Here is a 27,598-nt window from a genome sequence, read left to right as displayed (position 1 = left end):
CTTTGTCCCGTATTGCGCTCAAGTTTTGTAAGCAACATCAGTAGCAGTAGCAGCAGAGTAGCTCTGGGGTTTGGTGCGTAGCAATCTGTTAAGGAGATAAATAATCTGTGTTGGCAGGGCACTCCTGCTCCCCTCTTTAATTTGTCTTATACACAGAAAATTATAATTAAATCATTCATGGTAAACCCTTGAGTACAGGCGGGTGAACACCCTTTGGTACAGACTGCCAGCAGAGAAGATCTTCCCTGTTGTACCACAAGAAGATATTTATCAATATGCAACACAATTAAAAGGCGAACACTTTTGTGCTATTTGTGAGGCGGACGCCAAAATTGAAATCAAGGCTTCTTAATTTCTTTTCCCTCTGCAACTGTGGCACTCAGAGTGATTAGCATACTATTTTGACTGCATGTTTCCATGCTTGGATTTTGTTCAGACAATTAAAAAATATTTATTGTGCAATTAAATGCATAAATATAAATTCACTCAATTTGATAACCTATCTCAATCGTCTCTGCCCTGAGGGACATGCTTAGCTACAGATACTTATGTTCCCTAAGAACAAGTAAAAGAAGGCTCAACACTGGTATGCAAATATCTCATCATTTTAGTGTTTAATTCTCTGCAGTATGCATGCTTTAAATGCTAGAAGGGAAGTAAGTAAATAAGCTATATATATTTTTAAAAGATCATTTTGCTCCTCTCCAATTTGAGGGACCGTGTGCAGGTTTATTTTCACAAATAAGAAGCATGGAATTCTGTCTGTACATTTCTGTATATAATTTTCTTTAGCTATATTATAACCACAAATGTTAAAGCTATGCAATACATAATTAAAGTGAAATTAGCATCAGTGATCAAAAGACTGTGTTTGTGGATAAGATAACAAGGCGTTCCCATTTGTAGTTTTGGCAGCAATTTGGGATCCATGTGTGATCCATAATTTCCTAGTCAGACAGGGGGAAGGTATGTTGCAGAACCTATCAGTTAAAGGTCTCTGACTTCTCTGCTGCCCACCCTGTAGAATATTCTTCCTCCAGGATTTCCTGTTTGAGCTTCTTCAGCAACAGACCGAAACCTCGTCTCTGCGAGGCTTCGATCTGTGCTCGCCGCTGGAGCACCCCGAGCTGGCTGGTTTCGGGGCTAAGCCACCCCGTAGAGGTGGTGAAGAGGGGGGAGACTGCCAGCAGGGTTGAGGAGAGCCACATCTCTCCTCCCCAGCTGGCCATTACTCCCTTTCCCGAAGGCAGTTGCAGCGGTGGTCAGAAATGGCCACCACAAAGAAGAACTCGACCGGAAAAGAATGTGCAGGAGGAAGATAAGAGGAGAAAGTTTTGGTTGAATGGGTCAAACAGCAAAAGCAACAAATAAGGTACCCTGGAATTGAAACTGTTAAAAAACAATAACATTGTTCCCTAAGAAGATTTTTAAGCTGCGAAGGAGAGAGAAAAGGGAAAAGATTTGGTTTTCTTTTTTTCCTATCCTGACAGCTAAGAGACTTAAGCAAGAAATTGGAAAAAAAATCCACTTTGACATCAATAGGCATTTAATGCTGAAAATAAAAAGTCAAAGGGATAATAAAGATTTCTGGATAATTAAAAGCTTTTGAAAACAGGAAAGGAGAGAAAAATAATAAAAGGGTAGGATCTGGAAGGGAGGAGACTGCCTGGAATTAAAAAAGAACTTACAGGAAAATCTCAACAAGACTTCCAAAAGATACATTCTAACTGAAATATCGCAACAAAAACCCCAGGAAGAGAAAGTCAAAAAAGAAATAAGAAGATATAACTCGGGACTATCTGGATTACTTGATGATTTCTGGATTCTTGGTTAAGATTGCCACAAAGAAGAAGCCATCTTTAATGAACAAGTAATCTTAGATGGGGGGAAAAAAGGAAAGGGGGGAAAGATAATGGAAAGTTTAAGATTGGGAAAAACAACTCCAAAAAAAATATATAGTGAAAAATAAGTATAAAATCAGGAAGCAACAGAAGAGGGAAATGCAGAAGAGAGAATTAGAACTAGAGAGACAAGGGGGTAAAAAGGGGAGGGAGAAGATGAGAGGGAAGAAAGAAAGGAAAAGAAGTTATAAAGGACAGAAGCAAAATATAGAGAAACGGTCTATTTAGAGATAATGGGTGAAAACTTAATGGAAAAAGGGATTCTGCAAAGGTACATAAGATAGTATGGTTATATTAGGAGCAGAAATAATTTTAGAAAATATGAAACAATGTATGATTAAAATGTCTGATAAAATAGCTATCATAATTCAGTGGATTGCTTGTCAATAAACAAATGTAACAAAAAGTATATTTAATGATTTATAAAACATATGTGAAGAGAAATAAGGGAAAAAATAATTATGGAGATTATATGTGTTTTTCAGGAAGTATGATATTTAATTGAAAAGAAGTGTTCAAGATGTTAAGATTTTAATGATTATTAATGATAGAACTGAACTGGAATGGAATGAGGGTTTATAATTACATATATTTACAATCTTTATTTTTTTTAAAAAGAATATACCGTATTTATCGGCGTATAACACGCACAGGCGTATAACACGCATCTTCATTTTAAGAGGGAAATTTCAGGAAAAAAATAAGGGTAGCTCAGAACTGACATCACGTCACGACGCTGCGCCGCCGCTAGGCACTATTGGGAACGGGATCCCTTAAAGAGGATTCCGCTCCCTGGACATCGGCGTATAACACACATACATCATTTGCCCCCTATTTTCAGGGGGAAAAAGTGCGTGTTATACGCCGATAAATACGGTAGTGTGTAAGAATGTACCAAGCAGAATTCGATTGGAAGTTATCTATTATGTATTATATTGAAGGTATATATAACTTAAGGTATATATTGAAGTTTAAATAAGAGTTGAATGGATGTAATTAAAAGATATAAAGGTGTCATACTCCAATTAGTAACTACAGGAGAAAATTTGTTTAATGAGAAAAGATAATATGAAATTGAAACAGAACAGACAAAAGTATAAATATAATGATTTGAATTGAGATGACATAATCAAAATAAAATTGAGAAAATTAAAAGAGGGGAAAAACTATATAGAAAATGTAAAATAGTATAAGATATGAAATACAAAAAGGAGCATGAAATTGAGTTTTGTGTCTGTATAAAGAAGTTCAACCCGGGACCATCTATTTTCAAAAAAGATGTTTTACTTGTATTTTGTATTATGTGTGAAACCCCAAATAAAATTTTATTTAAAAAAAAAAGAATATTCTTCCTCCAGAGGTGAGGCAGGACCCAACTCTCCAGGGTTTCTGGACAGGAATTAAGACATGGCTCTGTGGCCTTGTGTGGGAAGCCCAGGGGAACATGCAGCTGTGGGGCTGGTTAGACCCCTGAAAGCTCCCTTTGCTTTTTGACTAATCTCTTGCCACTTATTTTTTATTTGTTAAAACGTTTATATACTGTTTTATATTTTAACATTTTATTGGATACTGTCCAGAGTCCCACTCTGAGAGAGATGTGGAAAAAATAATAATAAAAATTTGCTAGAGTTGAATCGTAAGGGTTGTCAATAGTTGTCCTCTCATGTCCCTATTAAATAATTGGCTCTGGCAAAATTGTGCTACCTAATCACTTTAAGGCTAGGAATTGTTCCTGGGAGTTTTTGCTAGAATGGATATTGTTAAAGTAACAGTCCCAGCTGCTTCTTGGAAACTAGAGGGCAACATCTCTTAGGATAGGGCTGTCAAATTTGCAGCCCGCTGGTCGGATGCATCATGCGCTAGCCTGGTGTAACGAAGGGGGGGGAAGTCCCAATACGTCACATGAAGGCGACATGATGACACAAATAAGTCTCTTTCAAGTTGCTCCTTACTTCCTGAAAAAAATCACAGATTTGTACAGGTAGTCCTCAACTTAGGACCACAATTGAACCCAAAATTTCTGTTATTAAGTGAGCTTACAACCGCAGTTGGGACTGGATTTTTGAAATCAGCCAAAGTCAGCTAGATATTGCTGTGCCTATTTCCCAAATGTCCTATGACTCTGTATGGTAATATATGAAAGCATTGATTTTTGGAGGCCAGTCCTCAGGGACAGTTAACATAAAGTAAAGAATTACTAATATTCTGAATGAATAAGGAGGTTATTTGGGGTTAAAGATCTTTGCGTCTCTTTTGCATGTGGCTGATACTTGAATGACCTTTGCTCTACTCTGTTAGCTGGAGTAACTCATCTGATTATAGTCAGCATTTTTCTTAGGACCACTGTTCTAATGATGTCTATAGAATTGCTAATTGGTAAATTGAAGTACATGGGTAGATATAGGTATTGCATTTTAAGTAATATTACCTGGTATTACCATAGAGTGCCAGTCAGGGGTGGGTTTCTACCGGTTCTGTCCACCTCTGTAGAACCGGTAGCTCTGAAGAGCAGCAGACATAGAACCGGTTCTATGTCTGCTGATGTTTTTGCCCACCTGCCCACCCAGGCTCTTACCTGACCTTTATTTCCTGATTTTTTTCAACTTCAGCTGCCGTGCGAGGCACAGTGGCAGTTAAAAAAGCAGGAAAAAAGGGCTTTTTAAAAGGCTGCTTTTCTGCATGCAGCGTGCTGGTGACGATTTACAGGCGCCCACCAGCAGGTGCAGGGAAGCACATCGTAAATCACCGAACCTCGTACATCACTGAACTGATAGTTAACCCTGTCGGATCCCACCCCTGGTGCCACTCAGTCAGTTGCAGTGAGCGGGAGACTATTAGGTAATAATACTTGTGCTGAAATGCTAACAGAAAAATACTGCTTTTAAGGGCAGTAGTTTCCATCTGTCAAGAGTGGCAGCTGTAGTAATATTAAATGCATATGTACATATCCATTATGCTATTCCTTTTCTCTGAAAAGCATAGAAAAGGAGTAAGGAAAGGTAAGCCAAAGAAAAAGGCACTGAATAAGAGAAGAAACTGAACTTTAATTAAATCTACCATAGTTTATCCCAACACTATGCACAACACCTCTCCATCCCTTTCTACTTTGTAAACTATCCTTACTTCCACCTTTTGTTGTTAAATTTCTGACTTCTCTCTCTTTGAAGAATGGACTCCATCAACTCCATTCAGCCATGACTCTGTATGTCTTCTCCTTCCTCTTAATGGCATTTACTTTTCTGCCATACCATTGTTTTACAGTTCAATTCTCATTCATTCACTCAGTATGACTAAATGCTTTCAATATTCAGCAGCACCCATGATCTCTTCTTATTTTACCATCTGGATGTCTTAAGTAACCCATTCCTCTTGCATCTAGGTTACTGTTATGTTTCTCTTGACATCTCCAGCTTTCACCCCTGGTAACAGAGTGGGTAGAGTAATACAAATCTTTTGTTCTTTTTTTGACCAACATTCATTCTACAGTACTTTTCTATCTGCATTTGCACATCTTAAAATCCTTATGTTTGCTTTCCATTCGTTCTGTTGAGTCTCTGCAATTATTCTATTTTCATTCTTTTGTTTCTTCTACCCAGAGTACTTTATTCTATATCTGATTTCTCCCATCCATTAACATTATCAAACAGTGATCTGCTCTTCGTTCAGAAGTTCTCATAGCTCTTATAGCCCTCATTCCTTTTCCATATATATACATGAATCAAATAGACCTTTTTAAAAAATCTATGCTCACTAATCACTCTTACTTGGGTCTTTATATGACCACTTTTTCTATATTTTTTCTATTTAGCAATTCGTGTCAGTTGAAAAAACTATTTTTCCTTCTGTTTCTTTTTCAATATTTCCATTCACTGGAGCATGGCATACAATGATCACCATTCTATGGATTTGTATATTCATATATATATATCCATGACCTAGATGGCATCAATTCATGCTTTCTGACATACATATTACCCCTTTAACATTAATTAAACCTATAAACCTAACTTCTCTCTGTGTGTGCATGTTTATGCATAAATTCCACTTCTCAGAATCAGATATTTATTCATCTTTCCACCTTTCTCTTAGTTTCACATAACATTTTCCTTTCCTTTCAATTGATAATTTATACTCTTGAGCCATTTGCTTTCTAACATATCAAGTTGCAGTCTTCAGTATTCTACAGTCATTAGCAAATCATTTCATAGATATCAGCTTTGGTTTCTATCCTGGCTTTGGGTAGAGAGCTGAAATTAGCTGCAAAGTTGAGAAAAGAATTTACAACTAGTTTTTTCTAATTAAAGTGAATGGAGAAAGTATATTTTAAAAGTTAAAGAAAAAGGATAATAAGTAAGCCTGCTTCTTCTTCCACTGAGGCAGGGCTGTCAAACTCCTGGCCCACGGGCCGGATGCATCACACGCTGGCCACGCCCATGCCCAGTTTAGCGAAAGGGGGAAAAGTCCTGATATGTCACATGACGCTGCTGTGACGACATGAGTTTGACATCCTCGCACTGAGAATTTGAATAGAATTCTTACCTGTTCCCTTTTGATGTGTCCCTTCCTTTATGAATTAAAGGGCAGCAAACATTCAGCTCAACACTTCATAAGTTCACTGGACTAGATGGAGGATATTCAGTTTAATATAGCAGGACTCTTCTTTAAGCTCACAGCTATTTTTTCAACAATAAATATGCGTGTAAAACTTCTCATAACAGTTTAGTTTTTTTTAAAAAAAGGGTCCTCTACCAGACCACAACAAAGATGGAATAAAATATGGTAAGTTCCTTTGAACCAGCTGTGTAATGCCGACAGTAAAGCTTGAAATAGACTGTTGAGAAGTGTTCCAGTAACAAGGATTCAATAAAGTTTATAATTCTATTGGGTTAAATCAAATTCCAAAGCCCTTAAGTGATAATATTTGCCAGGGAATAGCTTTCAGGACCACATGTTTAATGAACATACTTGAAAAATAACACAGTGAGGTCTTACTGCCATTTGGTTGTAATGTATCTTCAATCCCTGGAATAGGTCAGTCTCTGATGTACTGATTGTGCCTTTATTTACAATGGTTTGAACAAAATAGTTAGACAGGGTAATTACCACTGAAACAATGTTAAAGGGATTTTTTTTGGGGGACTCATTACTTCGACTGTGGTACAATCAAATAACTAATTTACACTTTCCCCAGCAGTGTACATATGGGGATCACTTGCAAGAGGTGTCATCTCAGCAACATTTGAAAACACTTTCATTTCTATATGAAATATTTAATAAAACGGTTCAGAAGACAAGCTATTATTTGTTTCAGTGGGATAGAAAACCAGATCAAACCACGTGGATCCAGTTATTCATTTAAAAATGTTTCTGGGCTGTTTGGTGACCATCTTAAAGTTTCTTCTATCTGTGTTGTGTTACTATGTAAAAGTGGTAACCCTGCATCATTAATGTAAAGGTAAAAGGTCTTCTCATTCCAGATCCCCAGATTTATCCTTCTAGATCCGGGTTTTGCTCTTTTAGGACATTTTCTCCTAGTCAATTATTTGGAGAGATGAGATCAGCAAATAGTAGGAAAGGACATTTGTGTATTATAGGAAAATATTGCCTTTACATCTTGATTTTTTTTCCTTTACGTTTGCCTTTTTAGTCTACTGAGACGTAGTGGAAACATTCCACAAGGAAAGAAATAGACAATTCCAAAGATCTCAGATGGATTTGAAAAGTTTTCTAAGCTCTTTTAAAAGAAACCTGTGTAAGTAGGAGTAAGGAACCTATGTCTATGGGCTAGATATAGTCTTATGACTTCTGGTATCTGGCACAGGGCTTTTTATTTGTTCAACACTGATACTGAAACTGCTACGTGCATGACTAGGCAATGACTAATGACTCTGTACCTTGACCTGCATGGAACATTTTTGTCCATGCACTGAAAGGTACAGTTTTCTAGGCAAAAGGAGATAGAGATTGTTCTCCATCTTCTCCTACATAAGTTGAGGAACTGTAATTTTTTTAAGTTTTCCACACGGATGTAAAATCAATGCCCTTTGCTTACCTATCCGTACCAATAAGATGCAAGTTAAGTGAATTTTTTTCAGAAGTAATCAGTCAGAATAGAGCTGGAAGGGACCTTGGAGGTCTTCTAATCCAACCCCAGCAGGAGATCTCTATGCCATTTCAGATAGGTGGCTGTTTAGTCCTTTCTTAAAAACCTGCAGTGATGAAGCACCTGCAACTTCTGAAGACAAGCTGTCCTCACTGTTAGGAAGTTTCTCCTTAATTCCAGGTTGTTTCTTTCCTTGATTAGTTTCCATTCATTGTTTCTCGTCTTGCCTTCCAGTGCTTTGGAAAATACCATATTTCCCCATGTATAAGCCACCCCCTTTTTCCAAAATTTTCAAGCCCAAAAAGTAGGGGGGTGGCATATACAAAGCAGGTACACTTTTTATACGTGAAAAATGCATAAAATAATAAAGTAGGAATAAACTGGTTTTCCAGCAGTATGCTATACTTTTTTGTAAAAATTGTACGTGATGATACGATTACGAGTGCGAGTATGCGATAGAAATGCATACGCTAGGCATCGGCCTGAATGCTTCGTTCCTACTCTCGTTCCGATGCGTAGATTGCTAGCGTCGCCCGCACCGCTTTCGGCGTCATGACCGAAGTTGTAGATCTAGACGTCGAATTTTGTTTCTTTGTAAATTTTCTTTCTTCATAACTTGTTTCTCTAATAAAATATTTTTTTCAAAACTTCACAGTCCAAAAATTGGGGGGGTGGCTTATACAAAGGGGGTGCTTATACATGGGGAAATACAGGTAAGTTGCCCCCGCCCTTCTTTGTGGCACCCCCTCAAATACTGGAATACTGCTATCATGTTACCCTAGTCCTTCTTTTTGCTAGACTGGCCCTATCCAATTCCTGCAACTGTTCTTCAGAGGTTTTTGTCTCCAGGCCTTTAATCAGCTTAGTTAGCTCTTAGCTCTTCTTTGCACTTTTTCTAAAGTTTGAACATCTTTTTTGTAATGTGGTGACCAAAACTGGATGCAGTATTCCAGGTGTGATCTTACTACGGATTTATAAAGCAGTACTAAAATTTTACATGATTTTGGTTCTCTTCCTCTGTTTATACAACCAAGGATTGTCATTCAATATATGGAGACACCTCTGGAAACATCATCAAAAAAATGATATACAATAGCCTTTGATATCTTGATATCTTGTGATTGAAAAAAGAGCAGTTAATAATATTTTCCTTGGGTTTTTCTTTTTCTTTCTTTTTTTGAAACATAACCACAAGAAAGTCATCTTTTCCATCATTTTTTAGAAAAATTACAGTAAAATAACATTCACTAATACTGGCAGCCACTTTCTGTGACAATTTACTATCCAGATTTTATTTTGCAAAAGTGTAATAAATGTCACATTCATTCACATTAATAAATTAATTCTATTAATTTCCATTTTTTTCATAGGAATTAGACACCTACCTACTTTAAAATGATGAAATTGTCTTTTGCTTTGTTTTTTTCCCCTAAATGTAGGATTTTTTTCTACCTTATTGGTAATTTTGACCAGCTAAATCCTTTCTTATTGGCATTTATTATATTTTATATGGCAATCACATTTTTGAAGACCTTCAGTGAATTAGATGTACCTATTCTTTTTCTTACTAGTCCATGTTGAAGAATTTAAATCAGTTAGGTTTTCTAATACTAAAAATTCCTACAAAATTATTTACCTTTGTATCTTTCCTCCCCTTTGTTCCCTGCCTCTCTTATCCTTCAACTTAAAATATTGTTAAGCAAACTAACTGCATTTACTTATTCCATCACATGACTGTCCTTTGGATGGGAGGGTGAGATTTGTCACTCAATGGTCCTCTGGAATCTGACCTGACATTATAAAAATGTTCAATTGGCATGCTTCATTGGTTTCTGGTCAAATATAATAACGATCAATTATATACTATTTTGTATGCACTATATCCAAAAGCACTTTAAATAGATTGGGTTACTCTTGGCAGACGCCGAACAGAATTTTTCCAAATTTTAGCATATGTATTGTTTTATACTTCCATCTGGCTGACAGATATCTTAGTGCTTTCTATAATGTCACTCTTTTCTTGCTATCAAAATGGTTACATTTGTCTGTAATATAACTTGATAAGAGTTTTTTTGCATACTGGTTGCTGATGACTTACTGTTAATATGTACACACAAATTTGATACAATTCTAAGCCAAAACTGTAAACAAGTATTGCTGTCCAACAGCCTGGAGTTAAATGAAATATTTTGCTACCCTATTCTTGAAATAATACATTTTGTCAGCACAATTCACCAATTCAACTGTTTAAGCACAACTGAATAACATCAGTGGAACACTGAAATGTGAATTTATACTGATTTGTATGCGGCTGAGTTTCTTTTTCACTGTGTTTGTTAGGAATATCCCAAAAGTGTGAATCAATTAAAAAAGTGGACCAAACTTCAAATCTATATTGAGCATGGGTACTACTTATAATACAAATGTTAGGAAGATGGGAAATACTTTAAATAAACTTTGGAGATAGAATTTACTCTTCTGAAGATTTATTTAAGATTTATTTATTTATTTAACGGTTGTATGTTCCTGTTGAAAATAGTGGAAAAATTCTCACAGTCTTAAACCAATCAAAATATTCTCCAATTTGGTGCTTCCCAGATGCACTGCCCTACATCTTCCTCCATCCCCATTACTTATAAGCCCCATTAAACTCTATTAATGGGCAGATTAATGACATTTTAATGCTATTAAAAGCAAATATGCCTTAAGCAAAGTAAACATGGTCCATTTATTTAAGACGAAGCTATAATCTCAACAGCAAAACTTTTCTGTCTTTCAGTTTACTCTCTGTATCTTTTCATGGACTTCTTCAGTTTCTAACATCTAATTTAGTTACTTTCCGGGTGTTGTGAGAAACTTTTCCTTAAGGCTTTGCAGGCAAATAGCAAAACGTTATAGCAACTTGCACTGTTTCAAAAAAAAGCTGTTGTCCCACAGGTCTGCATGAAATGAGCCTCTGACTGGTCATGAAGTGTGAATTTATTAGTAATGGCTTGACATAGACAGACAAAGGTTATGTGAAAGAAAACTGATACTGGTAACTGTTTAAATGTAATATCAATTTGTGTAGCCATATTTCTTATACCAGTAAAATTACTTTATGCAAAAACATCTGGAAGAAGAAAAGCGAACTCTCCAACATGATATTACATTCTTATTTGAACGATAAAAATAAAACCACAAAAAATAGGAACTTGCTTATGCGTGGTAATGGTGGCTTTCCAAGGTGGTGTAAACAATATCACAAATATCCATCCCTGAGAAAATGCCTCAGGAATAAAGGCACTTGCTGCAACATTTCTTTTAATTCAATTTGCAGTGTGTCTGTTCACATGCACTTTTAAAAATAACATTCTGATGGCTCCTTAAAGGCTGCTTCAAACCTTTCCCCAACACAGGTGGTGTTAATATAGGACAGTCCCCCAGGCACTTGTACAGCTTGTTCAGTGTCTGCCTCCATCTGGCAGTTGGTTCCATTCACAGAAAGATGTTGTAGTTGTGCCCGTGGGTGCTGTGGTCAATGCAGTGTAAAAAGCAAATTTCACCTCTCAGCAACACATGTGTCATGTGTTAGGTCTTATTGCAGAAACCAAGTTGTCTGGGTGATTCCTAATAACTATTAATTCCAGGGTCTTCCTGTTTCTTTTCTTTCTTGCCTATATGTGAATATTTCAGTTCTTAACACTCAGTAAGACTGTACAGTGATCCAGGTTGAAAGTGCAACATGTGATTTGCGGCATGCCCAGAAACACACTTAATACTTGTTGGGAACACCATACTGTGCCTGTTCCCCAGCTTCTGCATCTATTGCTGACGATAGTTGTATGAGGCTACAAAAGAAATGGCTCCTTTAAGAATTTCCTGATAGGTAGTACTGTTGTGCCTGGTGCAGTCCAAATACGTTTTTACCCTTTGGATTTGATTCTCTGCGCAACCATAGCAGTTTATTTTTTTAATGCCTCAAATCATGATTGTCTGGCAATTGGTTTCTGTTTGAGGCCAAATGTAGACATGACAGGAGCATCTCCCAAACATTAACATGTCTGCTCCAATGCAGGAGAGGATGTTTATTCTTAACCTCAAATGTTATTTTTTATTAGTAGCTTTAATAATAAAATTAATAAAATCATCATTATTCATGACACAGTGGTGGCACAGTGATTACAATGCAGTGTTGCAGGCTAACTCTGCATTCCATTGCCAGCAGTTTGATTCTCATGGGCTCAAGGTTTGACTCAGCCTTCCTTCCTTCTGAGGTCAGTAAAATGAGGACCCAGATTCTTGGGGGCAATATGCTAACATTGAAAATCATCCAGAGAGTGCTGTAAAGCACTATGGGGCCATATATAAGTCTAATTGCTATTGCTATAAAAAAAATACAATGAAATGTTGGCTGCTATTCTTAACAAGAGAATCCAAACTATATTCACCATAGAAGGCACTACTCTTTATTTGTGCTTGAAATGTCTGCATTATCTCAATTATGCTTCTGTAAAGATAGTTTTATTTTAAATCATGGGCAATTCCAAAAACAAGCTTCAGTTTGACAATTTGGAAGGACAATATGCCTTCATTTTTACTTTTCATTTGGCTTTTCTGTTCTAAATTCTGATATCCCTAAATTATAGCTTATCTCCAGTGATTAAACCCTTGATATATGATGCAGCATAGATCCAAGTATAATACAAGAAACACAAAAGGAAAAGAGTTTCTTTAATGAAGAATGCGAATCAAGAAATTTTGCAAATTTAGAAACCAGCAAAAAACTAGATGTTTCCCCTGTATCCCACACTATCATTATCGTGCCAAATGTTTTCTCTGTTTGTCTGATTATTTGTTATGTTGTTTAGATAAACACAAACAAATAGAAAGTATAGCACCTGCAATAGCATATGATATTTACAGTACCTGTGTGCTTCAGCTGGTTTTCCTGATGAAACAGTCTTGTGTCCTATGGAATATGGTTGCTTTTTATAAAGTACAAATAAAAGAAACGTGTCATGAATCTGCTTGAATGGAACAGCTATATATATTTTCCCTACTCTCTTAGTGTTTTTCTAATACAATATGAGCAAAGTTATGGTTACCATAAATATGATTGTTATTGTGAGAAAATGCTAGCTCTTCTTCAAGCAGAACAATTCAATTTATGTTTAGCTGTGGATGTAATCTACCTAGCATTTTTGCTGCGGAAATCCCACTTTTTTTGCAACATGACCTGGAACTGTTGCATGTTTCCCATAATACATAGTACAGTAGTCCTCAACTAACAATAGTTCATTTAGTGACCATTCATAAAATTACAATGGCACTGAAAAAAATGACAACCTTTTTTCACACTTACGACCAGCATCCTCCTGGTCATATGATCAAAATTCAGACCCTTGGCAACTGACTCATCTTTATGACAATTGCTGTCCCGTGGTCATGTGATCCCCTTTTGCAACCTTCTGACAAGCGAAGTCGATGGGAGAAGTCAGATTCACTTAAGAACCATATTGCTCATTTAACAACTGCAGTGATTCACTTAACAACTGCGACAAGGAAGGTGGAGCAAAACTCACTTAACAAATGTTTCACTTAACAGAAATTTTGGGTTCAGTTGTCGTTGTAAATCAAGGGCTACCTGTATATCTTGTGGGCTGCTATCTGGTACATATGCAGAACAGTGGTGGTTTCAAAAAATTTTTACTACCAGTTCTGTGGGCGTGGCTTGGTGGGCGTGGCAGGGGAAGGTTACTGTAAAATCTCCAGTCAGAGGTAGTATTTGCCAGTTCTCTGAACTACTCAAAATTTCCGCTACCGGTTCTCCAGAACTGGTCAGAACCTGCTGAATGCTACCTCTGATGCAGAGGTTGGAAAGTTTTCCCTGAATACATTTATATAACAGGCAGAAGTGGCAGTAAAGTTGAGGTAAACGAATAGCAAAAATAATGAAAGAGTTCTCATTTACTTAACATGAGAAATACATTATTTTTAAGATTCATGTCAAAACAGATATCCTTTCTTTATTTTCTTCTTAGAACATTACATTGGCAAATATCAAGTGTCTCTGGTGGTTGCAGTGCATAAACATATAGATGCCTGGAAAAGTGTCTGTGAGGAAAGAGAGCATCAGAAGTGTTAGAACATAAATGTTATATTCAGCCGTTAAAAACAATTAAAATAAATAATTTAAAAGCTACTTTCAGTGGTAGCTGTCAAAGCAAAGGGCGGCATACTCTATCTTAATTTTGAATCACTGCAAGATTAATCTGTAACAATTATAAGTAAACTTTGACATGCAATCTTAGCGAATGGCAGAAATATTTAAAAGAGACATTTATTCATGTAGCCTGGGTGCAAATCTTATGTATCATTAAGGGTAATAATGAATCCTTCATATTTTGCCGGAAAACAAATAGGTAGCTGGCGTAATATTTTAAGAAGCACTGAAGAAAGAAAGGAGCACTAAAAAACATCATATATAGGTCTCAGTTTGACAAATAACCACCTACTGCTATATAATGCAATGCTCATCAAAAAAATAAAAAACCACTAAGCACAAAATGCCATTAAGATAAGAATATAGTATTGAAAATGAGCAGCCTCTAAACTATCTGTCACTTTCCTAACATGAACAGTACATTTTTAGAAGTAAGAAACGACAAACTAGTCAGACTCTCTCTTATGAACCCAAACCTAGGTTCATCCGTCAGCATGAATAGCCAGCATGGAAGACAGATACAATCCTGCAAACCATTCTGATGTGAATTTGAAACAGGTTAGGATAATCACCAGGACCTTCCACACTGGGGAAGTCATTCTTCTTTGAGAGCCTTATACAACTATTGAAAGTTAGAGATTTTCCTATAATTGTCCATGTCCAGTGAAGTAAATGAAGACCTCTTAAGTCTAGTGATTAGTTCTTTCAAACAGAATTGATTTTTCTCTCCTTCAGAGAGGCATTATGATGTTTTCACACACACACACACACACACACTCACACACACAGCTAAGTGTGTGTTAGTATCCTGATATCAAATATGTTCCTGACTCCAGGACTGTGGTATGCACAGTCAATACAAATCAATTATTTTAATGGTTTTATTTTATGAATTACAGCCAGCCACACCAACTCCTCTTCTGATTTTCATAGCCTGTTCTACCACAGAAAACCTACTTAAAAGAAAACTGAACTCAACGATTCATCTACCTTCTTCTTCCTCTTCCTCCTCCTCATCCTCTTTTTAATCATAGAAATAAATTATATATACAAGCATAAATGAGAATCAGTGACAAAAATAAGCAAAGTGTTTGTTTAATTAGAATAAAATGAACCTAAGATACCAAATCAATCCAATTTCTTATGCATAAATTAGAGAACTATGCAGAGAGGAATAAATTTAACAAAGATAAGTAGAGTGTAATTCTGATAAGCTGAAAATCAAATCCATGTATAAAATGAAACATCAGCTTAGAAAATGCAATTGGAGGTGAAGGGAGATGTGAAATTATACAGCTGTGCTCATTTTTTTATGTTTGTGATATATAGATGTTAATCAGATTCCTGTTCATTTTTATTTTTTTCTTGTTAAAAATTAGAACACCAGTAATACCAGAGAGGATGAAGTGTTTAAAAATACTACTACAAATACTGAAGTGAGCAGTTAGAATGAAAAAGAATTGGAAGAGAAGACTATGAGCTAAGATTAAAGGGAATTAAATATCTAGAGCCTTAGAAAATAAAGGCTATAAGGAAGTTGTGATGACAGCATGCAAGTACGTGAAGAGACACTCAAAAGAAAAGAAAAGAGAAATTGTTCTTGTTAATTAGCAGTGAAATGATTAAAAATGCCAGAGCTTTAAATCTGCCCATTAAAGTATTTCTAATGTGACATCTATTCTGGATATCTAGATACTGATGAAAATTGAATTGAATAGAGGGATAAAAAAAACATAACAAAGACAATTATACAGGTACTGGAATTGAAACACAAAGCAGTGGTACAATACAGTATCTCATGAAAAAATTAGTTTCCTGTAAGTTTTAAGCCTACCTGAGGAGGGGGGGAGAGGGAAAATTCTTCTTTAAAAAAGCAGAAGCCACTTTTGTGTACTATGTTGTTTTGTTTACATATGATCATATATCCCAAAGTGTAGTTTGATTTTTATCATGTGTGCTTTGACTGTAAACAGTAGCAGCCTCTGGATCTTAATATCTGCTCTCAATATCAGTGGTTCTTAAATTGGGAGTAATTATCCTTAAGGGGCTACTTTGGACATATCCTGGGAGTAATGGAACAATTTATAATGGTTGTTTGTGAGTCAAGGATCCAGTTTGGGGTTGCTGTTGCCAAGAGAAGCGTGTAAGGCAAGGGCCTTCAAACTTGGCAAGTTCAATTCTCAGAATTCCTGAGCTAACATGACTGGAGGAGGAATTCCGGGAGTTGAAGTCCACAAGCCTTAAAGCTGTCAAGTTTGAAGACCCCTGGTGTAAGGCAACAGAGGCTGGGTTTTTGTAATGAGTAATGACATTATTCAAGACCAGTGTTTGGGTCAAGCAGTTTAAAAGACATTCCTCTATGTTGGGGGTCTTCAAACTTGACAGCTTTAAAACTTGTGGACTTCAACTCCCAGAATTCCTCATCCAATCATGTTAGCTCAGGAATTCTGGGGGTTGAAGTCCACAAGTCTTAAACTTGCCAAGTTTGAAGATCCTTGCTCTATGTAGAGGCTTCTGTTTAATTCAGCAGAATTTACTTTTCATGCTATGTAACAGGCTGTGAAGTAGGAGGCATTTCAGGACTGAAGGACAGGGTCTTCTTCTCCCTAACATACACAGATCTGATGTGTTTCATGGTATTGATAATTTTCAAAAGCAGATGCAATAGATTTATCACTCTGTGTTGTTTGTTAATCACAGGTCCAGAGAGGGTCATTTTTTTATTTGTTGACACCATTCGCTGCAAAGGCAAATTGAACTTACTCATAAAGAAATCTATATTTTGTTTGACAGTTACTTGTTTTCTTGTAGTTGTTCCTCTGGATTAGATGACTAATGCAGATATGTATATGAGTTGCATCTTCTCTACTTGATTGCTGTGTGCTTAATGATTGGGGGCTGCATGTTTGAAATAAGTTGAAAAACATTTTGCTTTGAGATGATGTGAGTCAGAATAATGTAATTTGTCTTGTCTGTTCCATGCTATACTCAAGTGATAAATATGTTTGTAAGAACCTGTCCTTGGAACAGTCAAAACTTCCATTATTTTGATAGCATTAGATACAGTACATAGTGTACATATAACCATTGACCTCTTGAGCAAGCATGAATTTGAGGGGGGAAATTGGGCATACCCTAGAAAGTGGTGAAAATCTGTCGTTGGCACATTGTCAGATTTTTTTTCCTAAAAAAAATACATCCTAACAATTGCCAGATTTATTTGGGTTATGTTAATAAACTTCCAAAATCTATATTCTACCCAGACAGATCAAAGGTCACATAATTGTGCAGATCCTTAGGTTTTTTTCCCAATTCCTTAGTCAGGAAAGTTGTTACCAAACTGAACCCCAAAATGAATGTGGAAAAAGATCCCAAGGCTCTACGTGAACTACTTTTTAAAGTTAATATTTCATCTACAAGGGAGAGAATGCAATTCTTTTTTAAAAATACAATTGAAAACTGAGATTTATAGGCTGATGAACCTCACTCAGTGTCAGACTTTTGTATAGCCATATAAATTGCTTACCTTGATGTTAAAGCATTTGTTTGTTTGTTTATTTATTTATTTATTTATGTCTTTTGTTCTTTCTAATTATTTTTTATGCGTTCTGAAATATATTGTCATTTGTTGATACTATTATTCACCAATAATATATTGGACTTTGAAATTGGACTTTTGTCCAGTGTTTCCATTATGGGAAAAAAGAATTTCCCATATAGTTTTATTGAATTGAATTGTTATTGAAGACTGTGGCATAGAAAAATATCATTTTTCTTATTATTATTGTGAAAATGATGCTACCTATTCTTTATGTTGTTAGCAGCTATAATTTCTGCTCCTTATTATGTGTCTTGCATGTAATACTAAGGCATGATATATTTGATTTCCATTATGACCAAATGTATCCTTTTCTATTTGTCCTAATTATTTTTATTTATTCCAAACTATTTTAATGTCATGTAGTTTTCTAGAGGTCTTGCCAAATGAATACACATTTTGGTGTATTTCTGCAAATGTTTTTTTTCCCTTTACTCAATTTTGCAGGCTATGCAGATTTTTGCAAGTGTTTTCATTAATAATCCTTTACATGTTTTTGTATGACTATGTACATTTCAGTTGTTTTGAAACTGCATTACAAAATTAGGTGAATTGTAATATAGAAGACTAATAACTACATTTTGCTTGTCCTTTCGATTCAGAAATTTCAGATTCATTAAATATGAACCAAGCAAATATTTCTGGCATGTCCAACTGACCCTCAAGCATTCTCTATTCTTAACTGTGTAGGACCAGAATTCCAAGTGCCGTGGGCTTTTATGAGTTCTGTTTGTTTACATGCTGCACATCGAAGACTGTTGTGCCATGTGGTTTGTGTTAGACTCAGCAAAATCTTAGTTCTAGTGAAGCAACTACCAAATTACACCACTGGCTTTCATGGATGATATGTGGGGCAATACACAGTCATCTTAACAAAAAAGTGGAGTGGAGGGGGTGGTAATGACTGCTGTTTGAAACTTTGTAAGATGATTGTGACAAAGTCCTTCGTGGTTCTAGACCAATATACTTATCTGACCATCTTTCACTGTTTGTAGGTTGTTTGCTTGCTTTCCCAGTATGTGTTTTTTTTATATTTGCATTGTTACTATTTTCATTCTGTTGTGTTTTATATTGTATTAATTTGTGATTCTGTGATGTCTAAAGATGCTGCAACCTTTGAAGCAGCTTATAAATTGATTAAATGATTAAAGTTTGCATGTCCACTTAAATTAGCATGCGTGAATCTAATGCTATCCAGTGTTATAATGGAATGTGTGGATGACCTTGGGGGACAAGAGAAAAAGATGCTGCCTAGGAAACAATCAGACATGAGAAGGAGGAGGCCCCAATGGGTTAATGATCAGAGAAAGAAACTTAGGAAGGACCCATCCTAACTGATCAGACAGTTAAAAGTGGTGGCAGGAAGTTGGTGCCTTTAAACTAGCAAGATTCTGTTAATGTAGCTTTACAAATAGAGTTAGTTCATCTAATCATATTTCCTGTCTGTCTTATTTGGGAAGGCTGACAAGTATATTGGATTCTTTCCATGTCCATACAGCTGTTAACTCAGGCAAGTCCAGTAAAAGATGTTCCTTGCTGTTAGTCCAATGTAGAACATTAGAAAAAGAAGTCTGGAACCAGATATCTCTCTACAAAATACATATCTATGTGTTCTGCAAGAGCATAACTCTTTTAGAAGACAAAGAACCAGTTTCTTGATATTCTCAAGACATTGATGATGCTTGAATCTGAATAGGGGTGAGTAAGGCCTCTGTGATGACTTAATTATCTTACAAGGGCATCAGTTAACCAGTTATGGTAGAATAGGAATTTCTGTTAGATTGGCCTCCCTGTCATGAAACTTATGATAATTAAACTAAGAAAACAAAATGGATAAGAAAACATGTTTATTCAGTAACACTGTTGTATTACTCATTTCTGATAATCTAAATAGAATGTCAAGTAACCCAGCGGAGTACTAAGTATATGTAGAATTGCTATTCTGTGGATTAGTATATTCAGTATGATTCAGTTTATAATGATGAAATTATTCTTTGTTCAAATGTTAAGGATATAATTTTTTCATTACATTATAAGAAGAGAACTTCTGCAGTGTAATTGTACCCTATATCTTGATAAACTGACTGAATTCCAGTATGTTGTCCAGACATGTCTACTATTTTAGCAAGAGTTTACAGGAGTAAACTTACCTTTCCTGTTAAAAAAATGGGATTAGTTTGAATCCATAATAAAATATTACACAGATTTTATATTTATATAGATCTCTTAAGAACAGAATTCACAGTTACAATTCTAATTCTGTACCTCCCATTTAAACAGGAATATCCATCTTTTTATATTTTATAAAAGAACACAAATCCTATAAAGAATTGAGATCCAATAAAGATAGTATCTAATAATGCTATCTCTTCCTGTCACTTCAGAGCAGATATGCATCTATAATTGAATTTGACCCTAGCAAAAGTTGTTCCATTATATGGACTGGAAGTTGTTGTTTGCCATTGCATGTATATGTTTGAATAGGCATGTCATCTACATCAATCTTAGTGGATGATTATTTTCTGTTATGATTCCTTAAAGACAGTATGGGTAGTCTTCAACTTACAACCACAGTTGAGCCCAAAATTTATGTTAAGTGAGACATTTGTTAAGTGAGTTTTGCCCCATTTTATGACTTCTCTTGCCACATTTGTTTAGTGAATCACTGCAGTTATAAAACTAGTAACACAATTGTTAAGTGAATCTGGTTTCCCTATTGACAGAAGGTCACAAAAGAGGATCATGTGGCTCTGGGACACTGTAACCATCATAAATTTGAGTCAGTTGTCAAGTATCCGAATGTAAATCACATGACCATGGGGATGTTACAACACTTATAAGTGTAAAAAATAGCCATAAGTCACTTTTTTCTGTGTCATTGTTACTTTGAAAGGTCACTAAATGTACTATTGTAAGTTGAGAACTACCGTATTTATCGGCGTATAACACGCACTTTTTCCCCCTGAAAATAGGGGGCAAATGATGTATGCGTGTTATACGCCGATGTCCAGGGAGCGGAATCCTCTTTAAGGGATCCCGTTCCCAATAGTGCCTAAGCGGCGGCGCAGCATCGTGACGTGATGTCAGCGCTGCGCCCGCCGCATATTATTATTTTTTTCCTGAAATTTCCCTCTTAAAATGAAGATGCGTGTTATACGCCTGTGCGTGTTATACGCCGATAAATACGGTATCTGTAAAAAGAAATCTTGGTGCAATTTTGTCACAATATAATACAGTCAATTGTTGCATGTTCCCCGTGTTTGAAGGCATTTGGAGAAACAAGTGTGATGTGTTTGGTACTTGTTTGGGAAAGCACCAGGAAATCTTTACGACATAGACTGGACTGGGTAATCAAAAATCAAAACAAAGCATTTGGAAGCCATTTCCATACTGCTGCCAAGAAATCTACATTGGCCAGTTCCTAAGGTTCCGTCTTAGGCCAGTATTCTTCAATAGCTTCATAAATGACTTAGATGAGGGAATAGAAGGGGGACTTACCAAATTTGCAGATGATACTAAAGTGGCAGGAATAGCTAACACCCAAGAAGATAGGCTCAAGATACAGATGGATCTTGACAGACTAGAACACTGGGCCCTATCTAACAAAATGAAATTCAATGTAGAGAAAAGTAAAGTCCTACACTTAGGCAAGAAAAACGAAAAGCATACACATAGATTGGGTGAAATTAGGTTTAATAGCAGTAACTGTGAGAAGGATGTTGGAGTCTTAGTGGACAACCAGCTAAATATGAGTCAGCAATGTGCAGCAGCAGCCAAAAAAGCCAATGCAATCCTAAATTGCATTAACAGAGGGATATAATGAAGATCAAGTGAGGTACTAATACCACTCTATAAAGCCTTAGTAAGACCACACCTAGAATACTGCATCCAGTTTTGGTCACCACACTATAAAAAAGATGTTGAGATTCTAGAAAGTGTGCGGAGAAGAGCAATCAGGATGATTAGGGGACTGGAGACTAAAACATAGAATGAACGGTTGCAGGAACTGGGCCTGGATAGTCTAGTGAAGAGAAGAACCAGGGGAAACATGATAGCAGTGTTTCAATATATGAAGGGCTACCACAGAGAGGAAGGGGTTAAGCTATTTTCTAAAATACCTGTAGGCCAGACAAGGAATAATGGATGGAAACCGAACAAGGAGAAATTTAACCTGGAAATAAGGAGAATTTTTCTGACAGTGAAAACAATCAACCAATGGAACAGCTTGCCTTCAGAAGTTGTGGGAGCATCATCACTTGAGTTATAATCTGCATCCAGTTATTCTCAATTTTTCATTTAGGATGTGATGGATATATTTCTTCTGTTTATCTGTCTCTGGTTTCCTTCCTTCCTTCCTTCCTTCCTTCCTTCCTTCCTTCCTTCCTTCCTTCCTTCCTTCCTTTCAATGTAGATTTGTAAGGCAGACATGGAAATTATCAGTGTCTAACAAAAATCCATCAAAACAATCACAATTTCCACAAAGTATATTTTTGAAAGTATGACTAGAAATATAACTTTTTAATTGTATATACTATTTATTCTTTGAATGAGTATTTAACATAAAGTTGTCTGCTAGTTATTCCAGTTTAATTTTGATAGATAATAAGAAAATATCAGAAATATAAATGAATAAGTACATGTTTCTCCAAAAGTTAATATATATTTATACTGGAAAGCAATGACCAGCATTCGTGCAGAATGCCATTAATGATATTTAAAAAAAAACAAGTAATAAATAACTTATTGTGGCAAAATTATACAATTTGTAAGTTGTTGGCCTTACAATTACTGCAACTTGTAGTTTTTATGGTTATAATAGAAAAATGTAAAAGTTGCAAGGGCTGAGCATAGCTACACATTTTTATTGACGTAAAGGGCCTGATAATTCAATAGGGCAATCAATTGATAACAAGAAAACCAATTAAATCATTCAATGTTTAGAAGAGCTGATTATGAGTAACATCGGTTATAAAAGTTTTTCTTCTCTTTCTTCATGTTATAAAAAGATTTTTTATTTCCCTAAATTTACCCCAGTGTTCTTAATACATTTTTATTTACATAAATGAGTTACTTAAATTAATATTGTGCTCATCAAAATTTTAGCCTTCTGTGAAAAGTATCACTTGTTTCTAACATTTTTCCTCTTATTCCTATCTGTTAATTCTAGAAGACAGAGATTGTTCAATAATGCTCTTTTATTTTGTTTTAAATAGTCATTTCCATAGCAATGGTTATTAAAAATGTATTTCACATTGTTTGCTCTTCCAACAAAATCACCAGAGCCAATCTATTACTGTTACGTTCCAGAATCCCATCCCAAACATCCTGTTTACTAACAACTTTGCTATAGTTCAAACAGCAAAAATACAGCTGTTCCACTAATATTAGTGTGTATTCCAGGTTTCCAGTAGAGTCAGGGCATGTATGCTGTCCTTTCCTTCTTTATTATTATTTTTAATTAATCACAAGTATATTAAACTGAGTTATTGTAATCACTCCAAATAGCAACTGAATAGAGACTTAAGTTCTGCTTTTTCTAGTCCAAATCTGATGTCCTTTGCAGTCTAGCACACTGACTGATAATTTTTAAAAAAGAATGTTGCCCCTACCATATAGCTTACTCTAAATACTATAATATTATTAACTATAATGGTAGCATATTTCATAATATCTTAATATAAGGTTTATCAAGTCTTTGCATGAATTACAGTGGAAGTTTAAAGCAAATGAATAATAACAAAATGGTTATTGGAGTCATCTTGAGCCAATGTTGTAGGCCAGGGGTAGTCAACCTTTTTATACCTACTGCCCACTTTTGTATCTCTATTAGTAATAAAATTTTCTCTAACCGCCCACCAGTTCCACAGTAATGGTGATTTGTAAAGTAGGGGACCCCTACCTCCCACCTCGAAAGCTAGAACAGCCACTAGTGGGCGGTAGGGACCACCACTGTTGTAGGCAAATATACCTCTGTGATAGTTCAGACCTAGGACTGCTGATTGTTGATATATAAGAGGCAATATTCCAGGAACAAAACTGAAACATGTATAGATGGTCCTTGTGGGTATATTTTAAATCAAAAAGCTTTGACTTATCTTAATAGTATTGGGTATAGCTTTCTGTTAAAAATAAGAGGAGTAGAGATAAAAAAAATCAAAGCTTCTTTATATATAAAAGTCATTTAAAATTATGAGAATTGTAAAAAAAAAATTTTTGCTCATACCACAGTTGAATAAAAAATACTTCAGAATAATAATAAATGTAATAGATTCAATTATCTGACCATTTTGTGTTCAGGCAGATTCCTTCTCCCGCAACCTTAATTTTTATTTTGACTTATGGAAGACAGCATTGTTGTTCCAAAATATCTATTAATAATTCTTATTACCCATGAAAATGCTATTGACTTCCATAATGTAATCAAAATTTTAGAAGTTCAGTATTTGGCTGATAACTATGGACAAAGATGCAGAGATTTTTTTTTTGGTACAAATAAAAGTGTCTTACTCTGGTACAATTTTTAAGCATCTTGGAGTATATTTCCTTTTTTTCAATTTTTTTGTAAGACCTCTGATTCATAGATATGATACGTACAATTCCTCAAAAAAGTTCGGAAATGTTCTCTTGTAAACCTATATTTCATGATCCAAAACGATTTGCTTATTCCTCAGTATTTTGTATTTACTGGATTGTATTGATCAAACACCAAAGTAAGCTTATTCAAAGTTTCACATGATAATAGTTTCCTCTCTTCTGCCTTTTAATTATTCTTTCAGTTTATCCCATGAAGAACCCTCTCACAGTCATCCGCTTTATGGGCATGGAGTATGCAAATGGCCGGGCTGCGAAGCAGTATGTGAAGACTTTCAGTCTTTTTTAAAGTAAGAATTCTTAATTCTGTTCTGTTCTATGCTATGCCATCCCATCCCATCCAATCCGTATGTATGTATGTATGTATGTCCGTCTATCTATCTATCTATCTATCTATCTATCTATCTATCTATCTATCTATCTATCTATCTAATCTAATCTAATCTACATGCAATTGTGTCTGAATAAGTATGTGTACATGTGGATGTACATGTGTGTATTGCTGTGTTACATTTGTATTGGAATTTTGGACCATATTGTTAAATGTGGTACAGCTGTAGGATGAGGTATTATATACCAGCTTTTCTAACTGGGTTCCCATCAAAAGTGCTCATTGTAAATACATACTTACAGCATGTGAGTCCCCTTGTTCATAGTGGAGGGTGCAGCAAGTTGTACTGTGAGTTTAATTACTTTCTTTGGAATTCTGAATACTTTCATTCCCTTCTGTCTGTGATTTTTGTCCCCCCTATTGGTATATCAAGTAAGGCCATCTACTCTCCAGAGCAAACTTTGCTTCACATTATAATGGCTGAATAGGTGTATTTCCCAAATGTCAAGGATCAGAGACTATCAGAAATGATGCTGAAAAACTCAAAATGAAGGATAATAGTGGAAATCTTGGTGTTCTCTGAGCTTGGTTGTTTGCTTGTAGATGTTTCATTACCCAACTAGGTAACATCATCAGCACTGATGATGTTAAGCTAATTGGATAATGAAACATTGGCAACCAACCAACCTGAGAGCATCAAGGATTCCTCTTTTGAACCCTGAACTTCAGAAATCCAGTTCTTTTGGAAGGATAGTAATACACGTAATACTGTGTGATACATATATACACAAATATACTAAGACCACTTTTTTACAAAAGGAAGTAAGCTTTGTTACCAACATATAATCATGATAGTTTGGGACTTGTAATTCTGCAAAGTTTGGTAGGAACAGTAACAGTTATAAAAAATAACATTTAAAAATTAAATCCTTTATGAATTAAAGATGGAAGCTTGCTGGTAAAACTAAGGAATGCTTGTGTGAAAGAAACATTTTAGGCACACACTGCAATGTTTTCACAAGTGTTTTTATCATGGTAACATCTTGTTTACTTTAGTTGCTTGCCTAAAACTACTTGGAACATGTTAAGAAAACATTTCAGGAAAGCTTCTAAAAGAGGCTTTTGTTTAGCAGCAACTGCAAGGCTACTCAGCTCACAAAGGTGTTAACTTTCAACCCCTTAAGCACTTCCACATGAAATTCCAGAAACTATGCTTGTGGTTTGAGAGGAGAAAAGTACGTATAAGGATACCTGTTTAAAGAAAGCTGGAAACCAGAACTTGCTTCAAATGCACTAATGACTGCTGTCTGCAGATCAGAAAGTTTTAAACTGAAGTTATCTTTAAGCTTAATTGAACTACATCAAGGTTAAAATTGTTCAACATTAGAAGAAAAAGACGCAGGGATGGAAACTTCCAAAGGTATATACAATTGCTTATTTCATACACACGGTCTTTCCTAGTTTATTTTGCAAACTGACCACTAGCTAAAGGTGAGATTTTTTTCTTATTCATCCCCTTTTAAATGCTGGCAGGCAACAAATACGTAGGAAAGTTGATTGACATAATTATACAATCAACAAAATATTAATTCATTCTATCCCCTAGTATGTGGAACATGTTAAATTGGGATTCAGTTTTTAATGTCATAGATTTTACAGCATCCTGATTAACCTTGCTGACATTGTAGTAAAGTTCAAGACCTAAGTAATAGTTGCATCACTTACAAAGGTCAGAGTGGTCTAAATACCACACTGCCCTCTAGTGATCTCTATAATATTCTGAACAAAAGTTTAGAGGGAAAAGATCCAGAGGTGTTGTTACAGATAATTTTATAGTGTGTTATTTTTGTAGAACAACAGAGTTTGTGATCATTGTGCTAATTCATTTGGTCAATTTCGTAGATGAACAGATAACTATTATATATACAATATATCTTTCGTTTTATGTTGTATACTCTTGGAACCAGCCCTGTTGTTTGCAATCAATGAGAATTTTTGATTTTTGGTTTATGTCTCTTAAGGTTCATTTCCGGTATCTGATTAGAAGGAATTACTTAAGAGATAGTGATCATCTTTGTTTCATACTTTTTTACTGACACCATCTTCCACATTATTGCTATGTATAAATGGTAAAATTTATTATTAGTAATAGTGTCAAAAAAGTCTGAGACAGCAATTTTCCTTTCAATAAAAGTAGTTAAAAACCTTTTAGAAAAATCCATAATTTTGATTGCTGGTACTTCATAAATGTATAACTGTACTTTTTAGCTGTCTCTTTAGGGAAAAATGAGTTTTATCACCTGTGGTACCTGGGTTGATGAAATTGTATGTTGGAATCCAGCCAGAATGAAAGATGAGATCATTTGGTGGTACTAGGATTAGCAACAAGTTTCATACAAGATTGTGACTTCTTAAGCTGGGAATTATTATTATAGCAATGACTTTCTTGTTCTATTTAGAATTTTTTTCATTTTGAATCAGGACTAAAAGATTACAGTGAGGGTACAGCCATTAAGTAAGTTCAGCAAAACTAAAATATAAATATGGACGATGTTGTTTAATGGAAATAGATTTGTTGGATTTTTGAAACTCCATTTTCTGTCCAGTCCTTTATAAATATCCTACTCATAGTTCAAATTTTAAATAAGTGCCATTTTCCCCCTACATCTAATTGTTTGTGTGGATATTATCCATCCAGGAAATCTCTTATTAAACAAATATAAATCCAACAGGATCTTTTTTAACACAGTCCAGGATATTGAAGATTTTTTCCCCACCTATATAAGTATTTATTTTAATGTGCTGCATGCTTTCAAAGAAAGAAAATCAGCTGTCAAAATGGACTGTTTTAGTTCAAGGAGAAGTATTT

At 35.4% G+C, this 27,598-nt stretch overlaps 1 protein-coding gene across 40 annotated transcripts in view; it reads left to right on the top strand.

Annotated features, from left to right (window-relative positions):
* FOXP1 (forkhead box P1) overlaps positions 1–27,598 on the top strand; it is a 639,457-nt gene that overhangs the window by 563,275 nt on the left and 48,584 nt on the right. For all 40 annotated transcript variants that reach the window (XM_087923662.1, XM_026722283.2, XM_087923674.1 and 37 more), the window contains one exon: positions 24,584–24,688. In XM_087923662.1, coding sequence (XP_087779788.1) covers positions 24,584–24,688 — 105 coding nt within the window. The remainder of the gene's footprint in view (positions 1–24,583; positions 24,689–27,598) is intronic.

The sequence above is a fragment of the Pseudonaja textilis genome, chromosome 2 (assembly GCF_049901715.1).
Source record: "Pseudonaja textilis isolate UNSWEBS1 chromosome 2, rPseTex1.2, whole genome shotgun sequence".
Classification (NCBI taxonomy): domain Eukaryota; kingdom Metazoa; phylum Chordata; class Lepidosauria; order Squamata; family Elapidae; genus Pseudonaja; species Pseudonaja textilis.
Note: the sequence above shows the minus strand (reverse complement) of the source record. Positions and strands in the feature narration are given on the sequence as shown.